Below are 18,450 nucleotides of genomic sequence, written 5' to 3'. Positions count from 1 at the left end.
GAGACTCAGCGGTCTATCTGCACAAATGAACCCGGGTTTCCATGCTCAAATTACTTCACTGTGCACAGAATGATCCAGGAGCACATTCAAATGGTGCAAAAGGTACTTTCATTTTGGAAAAGTGGTGCTCTAAACAGTACAAAAGCTTTGTTTACAAGGACAGCACCCTCCTCTTGCACTCTTCCAAAGACTGTGTTCCCCAGGATCACTTTATCCGCTGCCTTTCACTGTGCCAGGGACCTTTCCCCGTATACACGTCCACCTGAAGTGGGACACACTGCCTTCCATTTCATGTCTCCCGGTGCCACCAGCTCTGCCAGTTTTGCTCACTGGGCACCAAGACCCATTGAGGGGTCACCCATAGGCATGTATTTTTCTTTAAATATTTGCAGGTCACAAAAATTCATGAAATCTGCAAAAGGGGGTTAGAATCATGGCAGTCATCTTTCTACAAATTTACACATGCTCTCTTGTGTGCAAGCATACAAACTCACCCATGCAATTCCTCCCTGCTCTCCAGCTTATGCACCTTAGAAGAATCCATGCACAGCCAGATACACTCACTTTGTCCCCATCCTTGCTGCCTCCATACGCGCAGACCTCTGACTCATGTAGCCTGAAATTGTTAAAGCCACGTAAAGGAGTCGAATGTCAATACTGGATGACTCTGTGTATCTTGTTTGGCACAATGGCCAAGACTGCCTCTGCAAAACCACAGCAGGTCTAGTTTTGACACTATCCAAGTCAAATCTGCCTTAGCCTTTCACTCCATTCTTATCTCTTGCTCTTTCCTCCCCGAACCTCACCCAGCTGTGCTCTTCACCCAGCCTGGAAGCTTCATGTTGTGGCTGCGACAGCACCACAAACGCTATCTCTTTAAAACTCTAAATTTGCTGTTTGTTCCATAGGGAGAGGAAATTTGTGACGTTATTCATCTTCCACTCTGCCTCTGCTTACACAGCCTTGCCCCATTTGTACATAGCATGTCCCAGAAATACATTTCCCCTATGCACTTGGTATGTAAACATAATCTCCTTTTCTTCAGAAAAATCGTTCCTTCCTTTCCTCTTCTCTCCTACATCTCCTACCTTCCCTATTGATTTTATAAATAAATGTTTGTGTATTTTTATGTAGGCATAATTTATATATAAACGTGTATTTTTTCAAGCTCAAAAGTCAAAATTTAAACAACCCAGAAGGGGCCTAAATTTAGGCAAATATTAACAGCAGGCACTGTTACATAGCTACATTGTGTGGCGGTCTTTCTTTTTAAAAGCAGATGACCAAAAATTGTTCTTAAAAGAATTTTTAGAGAAACATGAATACGTTGAAAGGCAATAGTCCCTTTAAGAAGTGCCCAAATGTTAGTGCCCAAAGACTCTTATCGCAATTTTAAAGTGAGGGGTTGAAAATGAGCAGTGGGGTAATGAGGTTACCCTCATATTTCAGCCCATCTTGAAGAAAACGAGGATTAGTTCCAGGAATCAAAGGGCTGGGATATTAACCCTCCCTGGCCAAATAAATGGGTACTGTTATTGTTGCCAGAACCAGCCAAACTACCCTGAAACTGGAGGTGGTGCAGGGGATCCTGTCTGACCGATACGTGAGGGTTTCTTCTGTGACTTTGTTGTCTGGTCGCAGTCTCTGCTTTTCCTTTCATAAATTAACGAACAGACATCAATCTTCCTTGCAAAACATGGATACCACCCCTCAACTGAAATACAGTGATGGGTATTTTGAGCAGAGATGATAGCTATTCTTGATGCAGTTTGCCTCCCAACCAGAGATGGAAGTTTAACCCTGTGCCTTGGACCCTGCAAAGATGAGAGGGTGCTTACCTTGGTAGGAAGAGGAACTGTTTGAAATGGAGCCAAAGAAATAAAAACTAAATTGGCCCCCAGGAGAGAACAATTAATAGAGGCAAACTCCAGCATATCCAGCATGTGTGCGTGTGTTGGGGGTGTTGCTAGAAACCTGGAGAACAATGTGCTCTGCAGATTTTAGAAGTGGTACAAGAACTGCAGAGCTACGGGATGACAGCAGCAAGAAATGTGCTACTTCTGTTTTTCATACAGGCAGAGGCAAGCCACCAGAATCTCCCTTCCAGATTTAACAGTGAGGTTTGAGTAAATGTTTCATACATAGCATTTTCTGGGAAGCATTTGAGCTAACTCACAGCCTGTTAGCTCAAGCTTTTGGCACATCATTCTTTCTCCTCTCTGTCAAAACTGGTACACATATAATTCCCAAGCTGGACAGAGGACAAAGGAATATCCTTCCTCACCACATTGAACTCTGCATAGGCTTCCTTTAGCCTACCAGCATTTTGTGTCACCATCTACGTGCCTGCCCAGAGACACGTGTTCCCTGCCATATACCTATATACTCATATATAGTATCCAACCAGCAGGCACATTTCCCCAAAGGTACCTATCTTCATTGCACTCACAGTCCCCATATAAATGTCCTATAAAAAAACCACAGTGTAACTCTGCTTTTTCCTTCCCCATACCCACCTCTGAACAAATCAACCTTTCAAATTTGCCTACTATATATATAAATGCACCCTCGATGCTCCTCCTATCCCATCACTCCTCAATATCTATACAGACAGACATATTCTGCCATTACGGCTCAAACGCTTCATGCATACATCCTGTCATTCTTCACACCCCAACCACAGCTATTCCTCTCCTATGGCTCCAGGATTGAACTATTGTGTTGTCCATTTCCCAGCGACAAGGGGTCTAGTTACAGGTTTATTGATTGGTTTTCATGCAGACAGATGGATCTGCCTTTGGTCTCCCCACCAAAATCCACCTCTGTATGGGCTGATTGTCAGTGCTCCAGGGATAGGATTTCACCAGGAGACCACCCTCCATGCAAACATCCTTCACCCAGGCCACGGACGGTAATAAATGGAGTCAGGCTGAGCTATAATAAAAGCAATTGAGTGGGTTACCTGTGCAGACATGAGATTTATACCTCCTCATATTTGATGTGATTGTTTTATTGAGTTCTCAGTGCAGTTAGGATGCCGTTTATTTATTTATTTATATGCCTACTTATCGAGGAAGAGGGGGGAGGCTGTTGCAGTCTAGCTAGTGTTCAGCCTCCGTCTCGTCAGATATGAGCCCGAAGAAGAGGGCTCTCCAGTTTTGCTCTGCCTTTCATCTGGACTTGTGCTTGGTGAGTGAGCCCTGGCCAGCTATCTCATTTCCTGTAATAGACAAAGATGTTCATTTCAGGATCCCTGAAACCTTGAGGACTGTCTGAATTATGAACCTAGTAGAAGCTAAGGGTGCGGCGTAAAGAAAGACGCGTATATATGCTGATTTTCTAAAAGAACCTCTCGAAAGAGATTCCTATTTACGCAGTGCCTGTTTTGGACAATGGGCTGTGATCTATGCACAGAGCCTCTTTATGCTCTTGCAATAGAAATAGTAAGCACAAGCATTGCTTCTAACTCTGTCATCACATGTAAGCGTTCAGAAATATTAGCAGGTGCAAATTGATTGGAAATGAGTATTTGTAAGTGCACTCTGAGGAGTTTGGAAACCAAGTGATTAGATTTGTGATTTTCAGCTGGGTAGATAGCCATATAAGTGCTACAAAATCAGCTCTCAGTTACTGGCACTAGAGAAAATTGGAGGCTAGCACTGAATATCATACTGTCTAGTATTTCATCACAAGCCTAACGGTGTTTGTTGTGGGTTTTCCAGCTCCTCTAGTCAAGAGATAGCATGAGAATTTTGGTTCTCATTTAATAAAGTATGTTTCCAGTGCTTGTGGGGCTTGAAAAGAGGCCTGTTGGCTCTCTGAAGACTCAAAGAACTGCATTGTTAAGGTGTTTTAAAAGTCATTTAATGTGAGTCAGATATCCAAATCTCTTTAAAAATTTAAGGTAGGAAAGAGAAAACAAGTAAAATCAAACACACATTGTATTACAACTACTCATTATTTTTATGCCAACTGCATGCTTTAGGCTCTGCCTTGGCATTTTTAACTGATTGGGACTGGTAAATATGGCCATGCAAGTATAGGCTCCAGTCGATTAATTGGGATTACAGTGGAAAAATCCTCATTCCCGTTAGCTCTCAGTTTAAAGAATGATTGTTTGGGAGAAAAATTCAAACCTTTCTGACATGTTCAGGAGTAGTAATCATCATCAGAGCCATCTACACACAGATGGAATTTCCTAAAGCCCTAGTTAGCTGCGCAGATGTCAGGCCAATGACAAATGCTTTTGAAAGTCTCTGTCTTGGCATTTATAGAGACCTTCCCCAAAAGCGGGATCCTTAGATATTTTGCTGATTGTAAGTAGTAAGCCTAAACTCCATTTGAATTTCAACATACCTTAATTAAAGACCATGGCAAGTTAGTCTACGTGAAGCTCAGCCTTGTTCAACTGATTTGAAGTTGTATCTTTTTATTCAAGTAATATGGAAATCTTTTGTTTGAATGGGGTTTAGAATCAGAGGAGGGGTTTTGGGTGATATTTGATATACTGCTGAAAACACGACTTTGTTTTGTATGCATCATGTTGTCATATCATAAAGGGTCTAGCTGGCCTGCTAGACCATTATCTACCTCTTTAGCCAACACAAGATTATTTCTTATTGTATGTCTGCTTGTTATGAATACCATCTAGTTACATATATTCCAAGAAATCAGGAATTCTTGTGGGATGCAATTCCACAACTTAATGGACCTCCCTATCAGAAGATTCCTTCTGCTACCATTTAAATATTTCCATTCTTATTTCCCTTCACTCCTGGCTATACTGCTTTGTTTAAACATGAATAATTCCTTTCCTGTTGGAGGGATTGTGCCCTTCAGATCACTATATTGTTCTCACCGCTTCGTTGCTGCTTGGCCAAGCCACTTACATTTTCTCCTCTTTTCTCCCAAAGTCAAATGAGTTTTTTCACATAATAGTGATTCTGGTAAACGAGGTTTAGCTCTATAAGACTCGTTCACCCAGCACTGAAATGACGCTACCTCTATGGAAGAATGCAGCAATCATTGACTAGATGCAAAAGCTTGAAAATGTTTTAACATCCAACAAAAATCAAGCTTTCCGTGCATTTATACAAAAAGGAAAGGCTGGGATTTTTAGCTGATAAAGATACCGATGTGGTTCTGAACTTCGAGGTTCACAGAATGGGGAGCTCAAAACTTCCCAGGCACAACCAATTTTACTTGCTAACTGCCTCTGTTGAGCTAATATTCCTGCAATACGAAAATTAGAAAAGCGGCTAGCTTATTATAGTTCCCACCATACAACCTTCCAGTGGCCAGATATGAGGAATAAGACAAAGAAATGCTGTGAGCATTCATTTACTCTTTCAGCTGCAGTAACATTGTCTGTATAACTTCTGCTTTATGAGCCTGTCCTTTATTTGCAATGATAAAAAAGAAGATAATACCAGGTTTGTGTCTGATGGAAAAGAGTCTGGATTTAAAGGAGTGTATTCCTTATAATGAAGCCCTGTGTGTCCTGATCACCTTCTTTGCTCAGCTGAAAGCAACTGGCAGCCGAAGTCTTCTACCTTGAGAGCATGCCCTGATGCAGGAAATTGCATGGGAACCTTAAACTCACCATCAACAACGTGAGAGGATCCCTGTTAGGATCCTGAGTTTCTTCTGTGAGTGCTAAGAAGTACCAGGTTACGAGACCCGGCCAACTATGTTGGGTACTGTCGGACAAGTTTTGTTCACCTTTGCTTTGCACCAACCCATTGTCAGTCAGAAGCTAATCCAGCCTACATGGCCAGTCTTATCCTTAGCCTCTCTTTTGAGAAAACTGACATACGGCTACTAAACACTGATGGTGTTGATGGGTTTGCGTGACATACACGCTTGGCAGTTAAAACTGTGGAGTTCACCCTGTGTTCACTGCAGACCGTGCAATTGTCGCCACTTTTGATCACTATGAAAAAGCTGCCATTAGAAATACTCTGTACGCTTCCAGCTTCTCCCTAGACTCGTTACCTGTCCTTCAAGAATTCTGTATTTGTTTGGTGGGAAAGACAGAGAGAGATTCACCAGTGACTTTGGCCAGGGTATCCTTTGGGAAATTCTCAAGTGAGCCTAGTGGGAGTGACTCAGAAAGCTCTGTTTGCATGACATTGATTTCTTCCGCATATGACACAGCCCCTGCCCTAATACGCCTGCCCTTTGCCAGGCTTGATTGTTTGTCTTGAGACGTTACGTTTACCTCAATCAAGATTCTGTTCAATGCTATCTCCCTTGCATGGGCTAAAGCCTCTGCTGATGTAAAACAACCTACATCCAGTTTTGAACCTTTTCTCATTACTTGTTGAACTCCATGGGAATTTTTAGTGAAAGATCACACTGAGTTTTACAAAGGTAGCTAAATACTGTTATTTTCATTTTACAGATAGTAAAGCAGCCTCATAAGAAGTTCGTGTGACCTGCCCAAGATCAACCAGAAAGTTAATGGCAGAACTGGTAAGAGAAGTCTCATCTCCTAATATTCCATTCTTTGCTCTAAACTACAGGACTGCCCACGGCCACTGAAATTGGCCACATACTCAATAATATTTGAATGTACAAGTATATTTCACTGGTCATTATAACCTGAATCAATGTTTGTGTCTTTCCATGTGTAGTTTTAAAAACCACATAATTATTAGAGGCTTTAACTAGGAATCATTAGAGAGTTGTTATATATTGAAACAGGAAACATCTCCCCAAACCAAGCGCTCAACACTGGAAATTAGCATATACTCAATATCTAAGAGAAGATTGAAAAAACGTCTAACGGCCTGACTCAGATAATATATCCACTAAACCGTATTCTCTGCCACAGGGCATTAGTTAGGTCTACTCTCAGGAACTCAGAGTCCAAAGTGTATCTAGAAGGCTGACTGACCTCTGTAATGCTTTGGCTTTGACATTCCTTGGATAAGGACTGACTGAGAGTCCCTAGTACTGAACCCAGCCACAGGAGAACTGGGATAGAGGGACAAATCGCAGGGCGGGTTGTTTTGCTTTGCCTTTCTGGACCTGTAAGGAATTCATTAATTGAAGAGAAGCAGGAAATAATGCTTAAACTACACTGTCCATTGCATCACTTGCTGCATAACCGTCAATGTGTGGCCGTGCTGTAGTCTGTCCTGTTCCTACTGAAGTACATTGCCGAATTCAAAAGATTTTTCTGGAGTGATTATTATCTCATGAAACCTATGCTCTTAGAGGCTAACTGTATGTGCCGCAAAACAAAGGAAAAATTCTCATTAACATCCGCCTCCAAGTTCACACTCAGAGACAGCCGCAAGGCTTACAGCGGCGCCTAAATCCGGTTGAAATATTCAAACCCAAAGTGACCAAAGATAACTTTTTTATAGCCATAGGATAGACGGAAAAATTCAGGCTGGCAGGGTGCTCTAGAGGCAAGGTGCTCAACTGATTTAAAGTAAGCGTTAATTGCTTACCAGAGAATTAAGAGCTGTTGTTACTTGCCTGCTTCTCAATTACATGCGCTGTGTATATGTCTCTGTGTTTACATATATGCATGTATATATATAAGTATGTATATATATGTGTATATACCTACAAATACACAATAAGTTTATACTGTATGGTAGCTAATGTATGAAATGGGAACAGGAAAGCTCTCGGTGCAGAGATAACTGCTCTGTCCCGATCCTATCAGTTCTGGTGCGCTTCGCTTATTAACTAGTATACTCTCTGGACTTTTTTGCCATAATTAGGGGAAAACTACCACATAGCAGAAGACTTAATTTTTTCCCTGAATCTTGACAGGATAGTTAAGTCATGTTTTTCACCAGAATCTGTATCTAGCCTTTATTTGCATGAGTTTGTTATGAATAAGTTTCTGATAAATCTCAATACTGAATTACATGTTGTCCCAAATGCATCGTGATATTCTCAGTGCAACACTGAAAGATCAGGGCAATGTAGGCACATAGAATTAAAGTATCACAAAAAATTGTTAATGGAAAATAGATTTTTAAAATGTTTTAGGGAAAGTTTAAAAATTGAATTGAAGCTACATTGTTTTGTAGTCTCTCACCTGAAAGCCTTTGTTAACATTAGACTAATCTCCAGAAAGAAAGAAAATAAAATGTCATTAACACATTTTCAGAAAATCTTATAATAACCAAAAGTAGGAGATCTCTGTTTTGAAGTGCAGTATTCACAGTCTTTCTAGGGATATAGATAGCTTCTCCTATTTCTATAAATGCCTCATTTATAGTCCCAAGATGTTAAACCACTCGTGGATGTAGCTCTGACAGTTTTGGACATTAGGCCAGTGCAGTTTTTGCTTTGGAAACTCTCCGTTTTGTGAAAATACAGATATTTCTAGAAGGTTGGTTTTAGATACGCGTCTATCTGAAACCGCTCAGAGTTGGAGTTTTAGATTAACTCAAATTTGTGATCGTACCGCAGGTAAGAGATGTGCAGTTGCAAAGGACTGACCCAATTCTATATATGTATTTTGACAATGGGAGGGAGAAAAATGTATATTTGAATTGTTAACTTAGTTCTCTCTTCATGTTCTGTGAGTTTTGTGAGCTGAAGTCACAGAAGTCACTGGAGTGATGAAGCTCAAGCTAGAGTGATGAAGCTCAAGCTAGTCTCTGTGGCACCAGGATCAGGCCCTTATATACTTGCTATTTCCTATTCTGCTGCAATTTTTTCCCAGTTCGCTGTCCTGTTCTTGCCTAGCACAGACTTGCAAATTTTGTGACCTGTGATACAATGGGCTCGCTTCCTCACAGATGTGAGTTTTGGGGAGCCCCATATAAAGGTGAACAGTGGGAAGCTGAGCCTGAATTTTTGAAAGGAATGGGAAAAGACTTAATCATGAAGCCAAAATGCTCTTGTGCCTTGGTGACTACGCACTCAAACACCATCACAGTATGCTCAAACATGGTGGGTCACAGCTGAGCCTCTTTAATACAATAATACTTAGCAGCTACAAAGCACTCGCCCTTCTCAAAGCATTTTATAAGCGCAATCTAACTGGCATCTATTCCCTCCTCCTGAGAAGGACCAGTGTTCTTTCCCAGGGTGGGGAAACTGAGGTACAAAACCCCCGAAGCCCTGCCGCAAACTGGTAGCAAAGGTGGGAGCAAAACCTGGCACTCAGCCTCCTGCCCGGGACATCGCAACCCAGACACAAGGCATCGGGTCCAGCAGGCATAAGGCTGAGCCTTCAGTGACGTTTGAATGCTAACATCCCTTGAGCTAGCCAAAGTATACACAGTGTTGGGTCCGTATATGCTATTCCTCCAAAGAGCCCACAGCCATTCCTCTGGACTTCTGTGCCACTGGATTAATTCCTCCCAGGGATAACTGGCTGTCCTTCCGCAGCTGCCTTTGTAAGGTGTCTGAATGTCAAACTGTTATTATTTCAGTACCTGACTGAGAGAGTAACAGAGACCTGGAGGTTTTTTAGGAGGGTGTATAATTAGCCGATCAGTATTATGTTACCCTGTTCATAACTTAATAACCATTTTAATACAGATGGCACACACAGGGATAATTTCCTAGGGTAGCCTAGCAGTATATTACAGAGACAGTGTGTCTGAGGGAATCTTTCTTAGCCAAGGTACATTCCACTAGCTAATTCTACCTGCTGTTTTCAAGATGATTTGGGATAATTCCATATCATTTGCAAAATATTAAAACCCATTTATATAGGATGCCAGATTTAGAAATACACAGTCTGAGTTATTAGCCATGTTTTGATAAATCTGCCATGAAAAGCACAAGACAAAAAATACCACTGCGTTTTCCTTGGTATTTATTTTTTGCTTCCCTTGCTATAAATACACCAGGTTAAAAAAAAAAAAAAAAAATCTAGCTAAACTTGGTATATATCAAAAAGGCCAATATACTGACTTGTGTGGTTTTATCTATAAGGACACAACAAAGCCTGCCCGCATATTTACATGTACCCTGTATACATTTATTTGAGCGGGAAGCACCGTATGTTTGGGATTGCGTGCAAAATTTCATGTATTCTTACTCTGTCGGTGAAGCGTTTCGTTCCAATGAATGTACCCTTTGCAAATATCCCTGTGTTACTCTGTTTCTAGAGGTTGTATTTCTGTGGGCATAGTCAAGGTATCTGTACACGCGTTACGCTAAAACAGCGCAATTACTTTTACTGTGTGCGTGAGTGTTGTGTGTTGCCGAAGTGTGAAGATCTGATGTATGTTGCGTTTGAATGTGCGGGCATGTGAACAGCCTGAGCGCTTTGCAGTGTGCTAGTACTTTATTACATCTATCACCCGCCTTTTTCTCCTGCACCGATCCTTTCCTTTTTTTTTTTTTTTTTTTTGCCTGTCATACCGTTATTTTTGTCACCTCGAACCTGAGACCAAATCTGAGTCCCTCCACCAACGAAGGTCGCACCCTAGCAGCTGCGGGAGGAGATGAGGGGAAATCGTTCGCTAGTACGAATCGATCCCGCTGCTTCCCAGCCTCCTGCGAGGGCAGGGATCAGATCGAGCCGGGAGCCGCAGGGAGCAGCGCTCCCCGGCCGGGGGAAGGGGCCGCCTTGCAAGTTTAGCCGTTCCCTCGGGCTAGCGATGAGGGAGTGAGCCGGGGGTAGTGGGTGCCAGGGAAGCCCTCCTCCAGCGCTCATCGGCCGGGGGCTGTGAGCCCAGCTTGGCAGCGGAGAACGGCAGCTTTTCGGCTCAGAGCCCTGATACCCTGGCAGGGCTGGCGGTCGTTTATACCCCGGGAAGGGTGTTGGAGGGACGGGGGAGAACCCGGCTCCGCCGCCCATCACTTCGCCAGCCCGAACGGCCCCTAAACCTTGCGGCAGCGCCGGACTGCTCGGCGGGGAGCTCATCTGCTCTCGCAGCGGCGCTGCCCGCCCCGGGCCAGGCGGCGGGCGCAAGCTGCAGCCCCGCGGCGTGCAGCAGCGAGCCCCGGGGCAGAGCAGCTGCCCCGCTGCCCGGGCCTGGACTCGGGGGTCATGGCGGGGCCGGGGAGCGCCCGCCAGGCCGGGGCTGGGGGCTGGCGGGCCATGCCCAGGGGTTCCGCTGCGGTCGGGGGCCTGGAGGAAGCTGGATCCAACCTGACCGAGGAAGGATTGGGCCGTCCGCGCTTTTGAGAGGAGGTTTATGGGGCTATAAAGAGGCGATTGGGCCGCGAGCAGGACTACGGGGTTGCTCGTACCTGTTTATGGAGGAGACGCTGGGGACCGTGTCGTTGTCGCAGATGCCCTCGGCCAGTAGCCTGTCCCGGATCTCCCAGGCGAACATTGTCGGGTTTTGTCTCTTGTACTCGGCGATTTTATCCACTACTTTGGGGGTCGCCACTTTGGGTTTGGAGCCGCCAATGACGCCGGGCTTGATGCTCCCCGTCTCGTAATACCTGCACGAAGGACGGTCAGTGACTTGCCGTGCCCGGAACAGCCCCGCCGTCCCCGAGCACCCGGCTGCCCCTCGGAGTGCCCCGCAGCCCCCGGCCCCGCGCCCCACCTCGGATTCGGCCCTCCGGTGCTCGGCGTCGGGCCGCGCCGGTTTGGGTGCCGCATGACGCGGCTCCGCGGGGCGCCGGGCCGCCTGGGGCTGGGGAAGTCCCTTCTCCTCTCCAGGGTTGGCTCCCGCTCTCCTTTTTTTTTTTTTTTTTCTCCCTTTTTTTTTCTGTATATGAGAAGCGAGGGGCGCTGAGCCGTTCGCTGCCTCCCCCTTCCCCGCCTTACACACACACACTCGTTTCAGGCCCGGGGATCGGGAAACAAAACAGAAACCCTCGCTCCGATGCGGCCGGCCGGAGGCGAAGCCAGCCGACCAGGGGGCCGAGCCGGGCGGCCGGGGAGGGGGCGCGGGGAGCGGGCAGTGCTGGACTCACGACCCCCCCCCCCCGGCCCTCCCGGCTCGATTCTCCCCGCCGGCGCGCTCCGCTGGCCGCGCTGGCCGGGCTGTGGGTGCGGGAGCGCTGTTCGTTCCCCCCACTCAGGCCCCTCGGAAGCGGGTGCTCGTATGGGGCAGCCCCAGTCCATCTCCCCACTGGCCATTAGCTCTGTTCGCTGCAGCGCCTCTGGCCCGTCCGTTGCCGAGGACACGGCAGCGCACACACCGCACGCTGAGGGTCCGGGGCTCTGCCGCCCGCTGACACCGCTCTGCATCCGAGAGGCCGGGCCCGGGGGTGCCGGGTCCCCCCCGGCTTCTCTCTGGGGTTATTTCACACCACATTTGGCGGCGACCGGTTGCCGCGGCTATTTATTTATTTGCCCCGCTGTTTGTTTATTTACCCGCGTATTTGTTAAGGCCGCTCACGGATTGGTGTGAGTTGGGGGATATTTTTTTTGTTGATGGGGTGGTTTGTTTTGGTCATTCTTTCTTTTTTTTTTGGGTTTTTTTCTTTTCCTCCCCTCCGTCCCTTCTCTTTCCCGCCCACCCCTCGCAAATTGTTTGTCTTCCCAGGAGTTTCCAAACACCGCCGGGGCGAGGAGGGGGGTGGAATCACGTCCTTCCCGTCTGGAGGAGGGGGCCCTGCTCAGCCGCGGGCTCCCACAGCGCGGAGATGCCGGGGCCGCTCGGGGAGGTAGCGGGGAGAGCCCGGCGCGGCGGGAAGGGCAGGAGGTCACACCGAAGCGGGGAAGGGATGCACCGTTGCCGTCCCAGGGGAGGGGAAGGAGCTGCCTCTTTCCTTACCTGCCCAGGATCTTGCTGACACAACCGTGGCTGACCCGCAGCTGCCTGGAAATGTCACAGGGTCGCACCCCCTGGTGAGCCAGCTCCACTATCCTTTGTCTCACCACGTCAGGTAGGGGCCTGCCGTTCACAAACACCCCCCCGAGCTGGTTCACACCCCCGTGCCCTGCTGGGGAAAGAGAAATAAAAAAAACACAACAACCCACGCACACCAGAAACACACCGTTAGTCGTGGATTCTTCGCCACTCGTACTGCAAAATCTCCAGTCACTACAGATGGATGGAGGTGATGGCGGGGGGTCGAGAGGGGGGAACAAGACGTGGGGGAGAGAAGACGAGAAAAAGGGAGAAAGAAAGAGAGAGAGAAAGAAAGAGAGAAAGAGAAAGAGAAAGAAAGAAAGAAGAGAAAGAGAATGAGAGAAAGAAATATAACGAGAGAAAGATAACGACAGAAGGAAGGATAAAGAGAGAATGAAAAGAAAAAGGAAGAAAGAGGGAAAAGTATGAGACAGAACGAAATTAAGGAGAAAAGAGGAAAAAGAGCGAGAGAGAAAGGAAGAGAAAGGAAGAGAAAGAATAAAAGATGGAAATGAAAGAGGAGGCAGAGTGAATTTTCCCGAGCCGGAGGCTAGCCAGGGACTGTCCCCCCCCGTGCGCCGTCCCCCCTCTCCCAGGGCCGCAGAGCACCTCTCCCTCCCGCGGTCCCCGCCCGGGACGCCGGAGCGGCGGCTTCTCAGGGCCATTGTGGTGGGGCGAGGATGGAGGCAGTGCCCGCTCCGCTTCTCTCCCAAGAGTTGGGGAGAGATGCGCTCCTAAACTCCGGAGCTCAGCTGCTTAGCGGCTCCGGGCGGCCCCTGCCGCAGTCCCCCTTCTCTCTACTCTTGGGCTTTTCCTCTCGCCTTTCATTTTCTTTCCACGATTTTCTATCACATTGTCAATTACAGTTCCTCGCGAACCCCGCCCTCCCTCACCCCGCGGCATGTCCCCCATGCAACGCGTCCTCTCCCGTTATTTTTGGATGCGAGCTGAAGGGATTCAGAGAGGAAAAGATAAAAGGAAAAAATTGTAGGGAGGGAGAAAGAAAATATTTTGTGTCCCGCGGCTGGTGTTCCTTTATAGACAGACCCTCTTTCTCCTCAGCCTTCGATCTTTAAAGGAAAAATCCTCCAGTAAAAAAATAAAAATAAAAATCTAACAGACTCGCGTGGTTCCGTCTTTTCTTCCCCCTCACAAGTCTAATTCAGGAACAATTTAAAATACTCCGGTTTCCTCTGTTCCCCCCTTTCCAGGCAAACACCCGTGCTCGCTCAGTTAGGACTGCTAGGATCGCTTTTTCCCCCCATCTTTCTCCATTTCGAGAAATAACTTGGGGAAAAAATAAGCATGCACCTGCTAAGCGTGTGCAGGAGGAACGGAGTGACGGGAATAAATGGAAATATCTCCTTTTGGGACTCGGCACGACAGACAGTTGTGAACCGCTTGCACCTGGGGTGGTCTGCGTTAGAGACGGGAGCAGCTCGCCTTTGCCCGGCCGTGCGGGGAGATGCGCGCTCGCAGGCGGTGCGGCTTCGCTGGCGCTGCTACCTGGGTGTCTCTATCTCCGGAATACCCAGCTGATATAGCTGTGGAGTGCACACTGTATTAAAGCTTTCCTTTCACACAACCCTAACCTTCTGTATCTTCCTCGCCAAGAGATCTTAGTTCGTTTTGCAGTTTGCTGAAAAATGATCTGTTTGTATTTTCGCTGAGGTTTTTTCTCCCCTGCTTCTGACACTGACTTATTGGCTCTGAACTTAGTGGAAACTCTCATTGCCCTGCGATCGATCCAAGTCCTTTCGCACAAATAGAGGTGTTGTTGTTTTTTTTTTCCATCTCCCCCACCCCTTCAGTAACACCTCCACATATCCCCTCCCAGCCGACTCGGCCAGGACGCCGGCTGGCTTCTCCATCCCTTCCCCGACGAGCCGGGGTTATTTGTTGCGTCCTTTAGTTAGTCTTTCCTAAACCATATTTAGGGTTTCAGAGGGGAGGGGGAATATTTGCCTTCTCCCACTAAAACCCGCGGGTATATATTGCTGTGTGTTTTCTTCATTTGTTCAGAACCCCTTCTGCACATGTTGCCTCTAAAGTTACAAGACAGCAATTTCTTCAGCAACTCCATGATAAATAATTCAAAGCAGCTTTTATAACTCGCATTACAAAGTATTAAAAGGCAACAGATGCAAAAAAGATTAAAAATTAATAATTCAAATTATTGCAGCCCGGGTATTTTTCACACGAGTTTGTTGTGCTCTGCCCCGCGGTTTTCTAAGGTTATTGCTATCAGAGCAATAAGATATTTACGTGTATTTATCTGCATGTGTGCCGGCGTCTGTATATACGTATACCCAGCCAGTCGTACCGCTTTCGTACACATCGCGTTTTGCTGTCTGTGTGTGTGTGTGTGTTTGTGTGTGTGTCAGGAGCCCGTGCCCGTAGATATTTTAATTGCTTACTAATATCTAGGTTTGTAGCTCTAGAAATACCCTTTGGGGAACAAATCGAATGTTGATTTTATTTATTTTTCTTAATCTGAAGCCAAAATTGTTCACGAATCTCACTGGAGTTTTTTAAAAATCAGCGACAGTGAAACGCCTCTTTCGGCTGCCTACATGTGCCGGATCGTACCGGAGACAGAATTACTGCAATCGCGTCTGAAAGCAGGTTGCAGCGCTGAAAATTAAAATAACGTCTAATACACGGACTAATTTCTGCTAAAGGTCTTCAAAAATTAAATCCTACATTTTAAGCGATGTATCCTGGAAATCATTAATTTGAAAACAGGAAGACAGTTACCTACATCCACGTTTGGGGATCTGATCTTGGGTTTGTATTTTTTTGCGCCTTCCTTCTCAAAGCAAAATCGGATTTTTTTTTAAACTACAAGCATTTCCATTTTATATCTTTTCGGTTTATTTTTATGCAGCGGGCAGGGCGTGTCCTCAAAAGTTTCGGTGTCAAAAGTTACAAATTGCTCTTAATTATTCATTTCCTGACTCAAGATGCTCTCAATCTCGGCTTCCTATTTGTTTTTGTTTGGTTTTTTTTTTTCCCCCTTCAAATTAAATCTCTGAATTGTTTTCCCTCTGTGCCGTGAAATGAAAATCCCTGAAAATTCCTTGTTACAGTCCCTGGCAAAGGGGTCTTTTCGCTTTCCTTCATCCTCCTCCTACAGAAAGGTTCTTTAAAATGAAAATATATGACGAATGCACTCTCCTGTGTGCCAGGAATGCATTTAAAATGCACACAGGGGATCTGGTAAATAAACCAGGAGGGATCGTGACTTCTTGGAACCTCCGAAGCCGCCAGACCTCCCAGCCATACAATTGCCCTATTTTTCCCGCAGTCCAACCTTTAGCCAAACCAAACCAAACCGAAGGACGGAACAGCCACCGACCAACCCGCCATTAATTTCAAACTGGCGTCTCCACTCTCTGCCACTAAAATCCCAAATCAAAGGAAACAGCATCAGATCGCGGGGAAAACTGCGGGTTTAGAGCCACGCAGGGCTGCGGGAAGCCCTGGCCCGGCGGGGCAGGAACAAGGACAGGGTCCAGCCCGGGGGCTGACACGAGTCGGAATAAACTCATGTTGTTTGAGAGGCCATCTGGAAAGTGCCTTTGCAGATGGAAGATCTGTTTCAGGGGATGTTTTCTTTCGCACACACGCAGCACAGGCGCAGCAGCACACAGCCCCCTGCCCCCCGGGCTGGGGGTCCTGGCCCCCGCCCCCGGCACGCAGCCCTGCTCCCTCCGGGCCCGGGGCTGCCCGGGACCCTCGCTCTGCAGCCGGGGCCGACGATGCCCGTCCTGCCGTTGTAACGGCTCTCTAAGCCCGGTTTCGGCCAGGGGAGGAGAGGCTGGCGTTGAAAGGATGGACCTGAGAAGGATCAGGTGAGGAAGAATGGTTGGGGAAGGAGGAGTGGAGGGATGAGAAAGAGGGAGAGCAGCGGAAGGAGCCGGGCTCCAGTACTCACGGTGCATTGCTGAGAAGGGGTCTGCCTTGCAGTGCATATCCATGGGGAGGCAAAGGAAGGGGAAGAAATCGGCTGAAGCCGCCGTGTCGCCTCTAAAACTCAACTTCAAGACTTAGGGGAGAAAAAAAAAAAAAAAAAAAAAAAACAACCAAACCCAACCCCCCCCAAAAAAAAAACAAAACCAAAACAAAAACAAACACACAAGGAGAGGAGAGGAGGGGAGCGGCGGCGGGTTGCGCTGGCCCCCCTGCCCGGCGGAGCGGGGAGCGAAGTACTTTCCGGGGGACGGGAGGGCTGCGCCGGCTCTGGGCGGCCGGGACGACGGGGCCGGCGGAGTCAGCAGCGTCCGTGGGAGCGAGGGGCTGGCGGCGCCGGGGGGCAGGTGGGTGTCATGGCTGGGAGGGCTCAGAGCATCCCCGGCGTCGGGGAGGGGGTGCCGGAGCAAGGTGCGGCCGGCGGCCAGGCGGCAGAAGGCGCAGGAGGACGCGTCTCTCCCTCCTCCTCCTGCGGTCCGGGGCTAGTTCATTTAAGTTCAAAGCGGAGTAGCAATCCCCGGGAAAGCTGCGAGCGGCGGGCGGGCGCGCCCCCTCCTCTCGGCCGGGCGGAGGATCCGGCGCCCGGCAGACTTTTCGCCCGAGGTGGGAAGTGCTTGCGAGGAGCCGGGGCCGGAGACTGGAGCCTCCGCTCCCGGTGTGTGTCTCTCTAAAAGCCGCAGCGCCCTCAGCCCCCCGCCCGCCTCCCCGGAGATGGATGACTTGTCAGACAAAGGCAATAGATTCCGACACTCTCTGATTCGCCAGCGCGCCGAGCCGAGCGCGGCCAGGAGAGGAGAGGAGAGAGGAGAGGAGAGAGGAGAGGAGAGAAGAGGCGAGGAGAGAAGAGAGGAGGGCCGGGCCGGCGGCGCTCGGCGCGGGGGGGGCCGCCGCCTTCGGGACCCGGCGGCGGGGGCGGGGGGCAGCCCCGGCCGCGCGCTCCGGAGCGCCCCGGGCCGCGCGTGTGCGGGGCGGCGGCGCCCCTGCCCGGCCCGCGGGAAGGGACCGGAGCCCGCTTTGTTGTCACTCGCGGCGCTGGGTCCTTAACTCCCTTATTTAACACACGCGCACGCACGCACACACGGCTTGGTAGTTTCGTCTCCTTTCTCACGCCCCGCTCTTTTTTACCGGAGACTGTACTCGGGGTGAAGCGGGAGGGGGGAATTCGATACACATCAAGTCTTTCGTGGGAGACGGAGTGGAGAGGCGGACGGGGAGAGAAAGGAGGTGAGGAAGAGACAGAAAGGAAAGGGAAGGGAAAAGGAGAGCGATCAAGAGAGAGGAGAGAGATCACAGCAGAGAAAGACATAAAGAAGAAAGAACAAGAAATACAAGCTAAAGAAGGAGAAAGAGAGAAGAGAGAGAGAACGAAGAAAAGACAGAGCGAGCTTCTTGCACCTCTTTGAACCAATAGGTTAGGCCCTTTTCTGTCATTGCAAAGTTTCCCCTCACACGCATTTGAGAAAAATAACAGCAAATCCAAGCTCCCACTTTCTCCATCTCTGTTGTTTTTTTTTCTTTTTTCTTTTTTTTTAAATGCTCGAGTGAGATTTAAAAATTATTTCACAAATAAGTCCACGGGTAAAATAGACGTGGCTTTGACCTAGCAGAGCAGCAAAGAGCAAGGAGAAACACCTTCTTAGGGTAATAACCAGGGGTAAAAAGACAGGGTAGAAATTGCTCTGAGCTCAATTTTGATTTTCAAACTGCGAGTTTATCATCACCTGAAACGTAC

The 18,450-nt window shown here is 47.9% G+C and overlaps 1 protein-coding gene across 5 annotated transcripts in view; it reads right to left on the bottom strand.

Annotated features, from left to right (window-relative positions):
• Nucleotides 1-16,786, bottom strand: part of PAX2 (paired box 2) — an 84,715-nt gene extending 67,929 nt beyond the window's left edge. For 2 of the 5 annotated variants that reach the window (XM_086616683.1, XM_086616684.1), the window contains exons 1-3: nt 16,684-16,786; nt 12,669-12,837; nt 11,185-11,382 (exon numbers count right to left, since the gene is read on the bottom strand). In XM_086616683.1, the coding sequence (XP_086472809.1) occupies nt 11,185-11,382; nt 12,669-12,837; nt 16,684-16,726 (410 nt within the window). In that variant the 5' untranslated portion in view covers nt 16,727-16,786. The remainder of the gene's footprint in view (nt 1-11,184; nt 11,383-12,668; nt 12,838-16,683) is intronic. The other 3 variants (XM_086616681.1, XM_086616682.1, XM_086616680.1) reach the window with 2 other exon arrangements.
• Between the last annotated feature and the right edge of the window lie 1,664 nt (nt 16,787-18,450).

Source organism: Tauraco erythrolophus, chromosome 9 (genome assembly GCF_009769465.1).
Source record: "Tauraco erythrolophus isolate bTauEry1 chromosome 9, bTauEry1.pri, whole genome shotgun sequence".
Taxonomy (NCBI): Eukaryota; Metazoa; Chordata; class Aves; order Musophagiformes; family Musophagidae; genus Tauraco; species Tauraco erythrolophus.
This window is presented reverse-complemented; position numbering and strand designations above follow the sequence as displayed.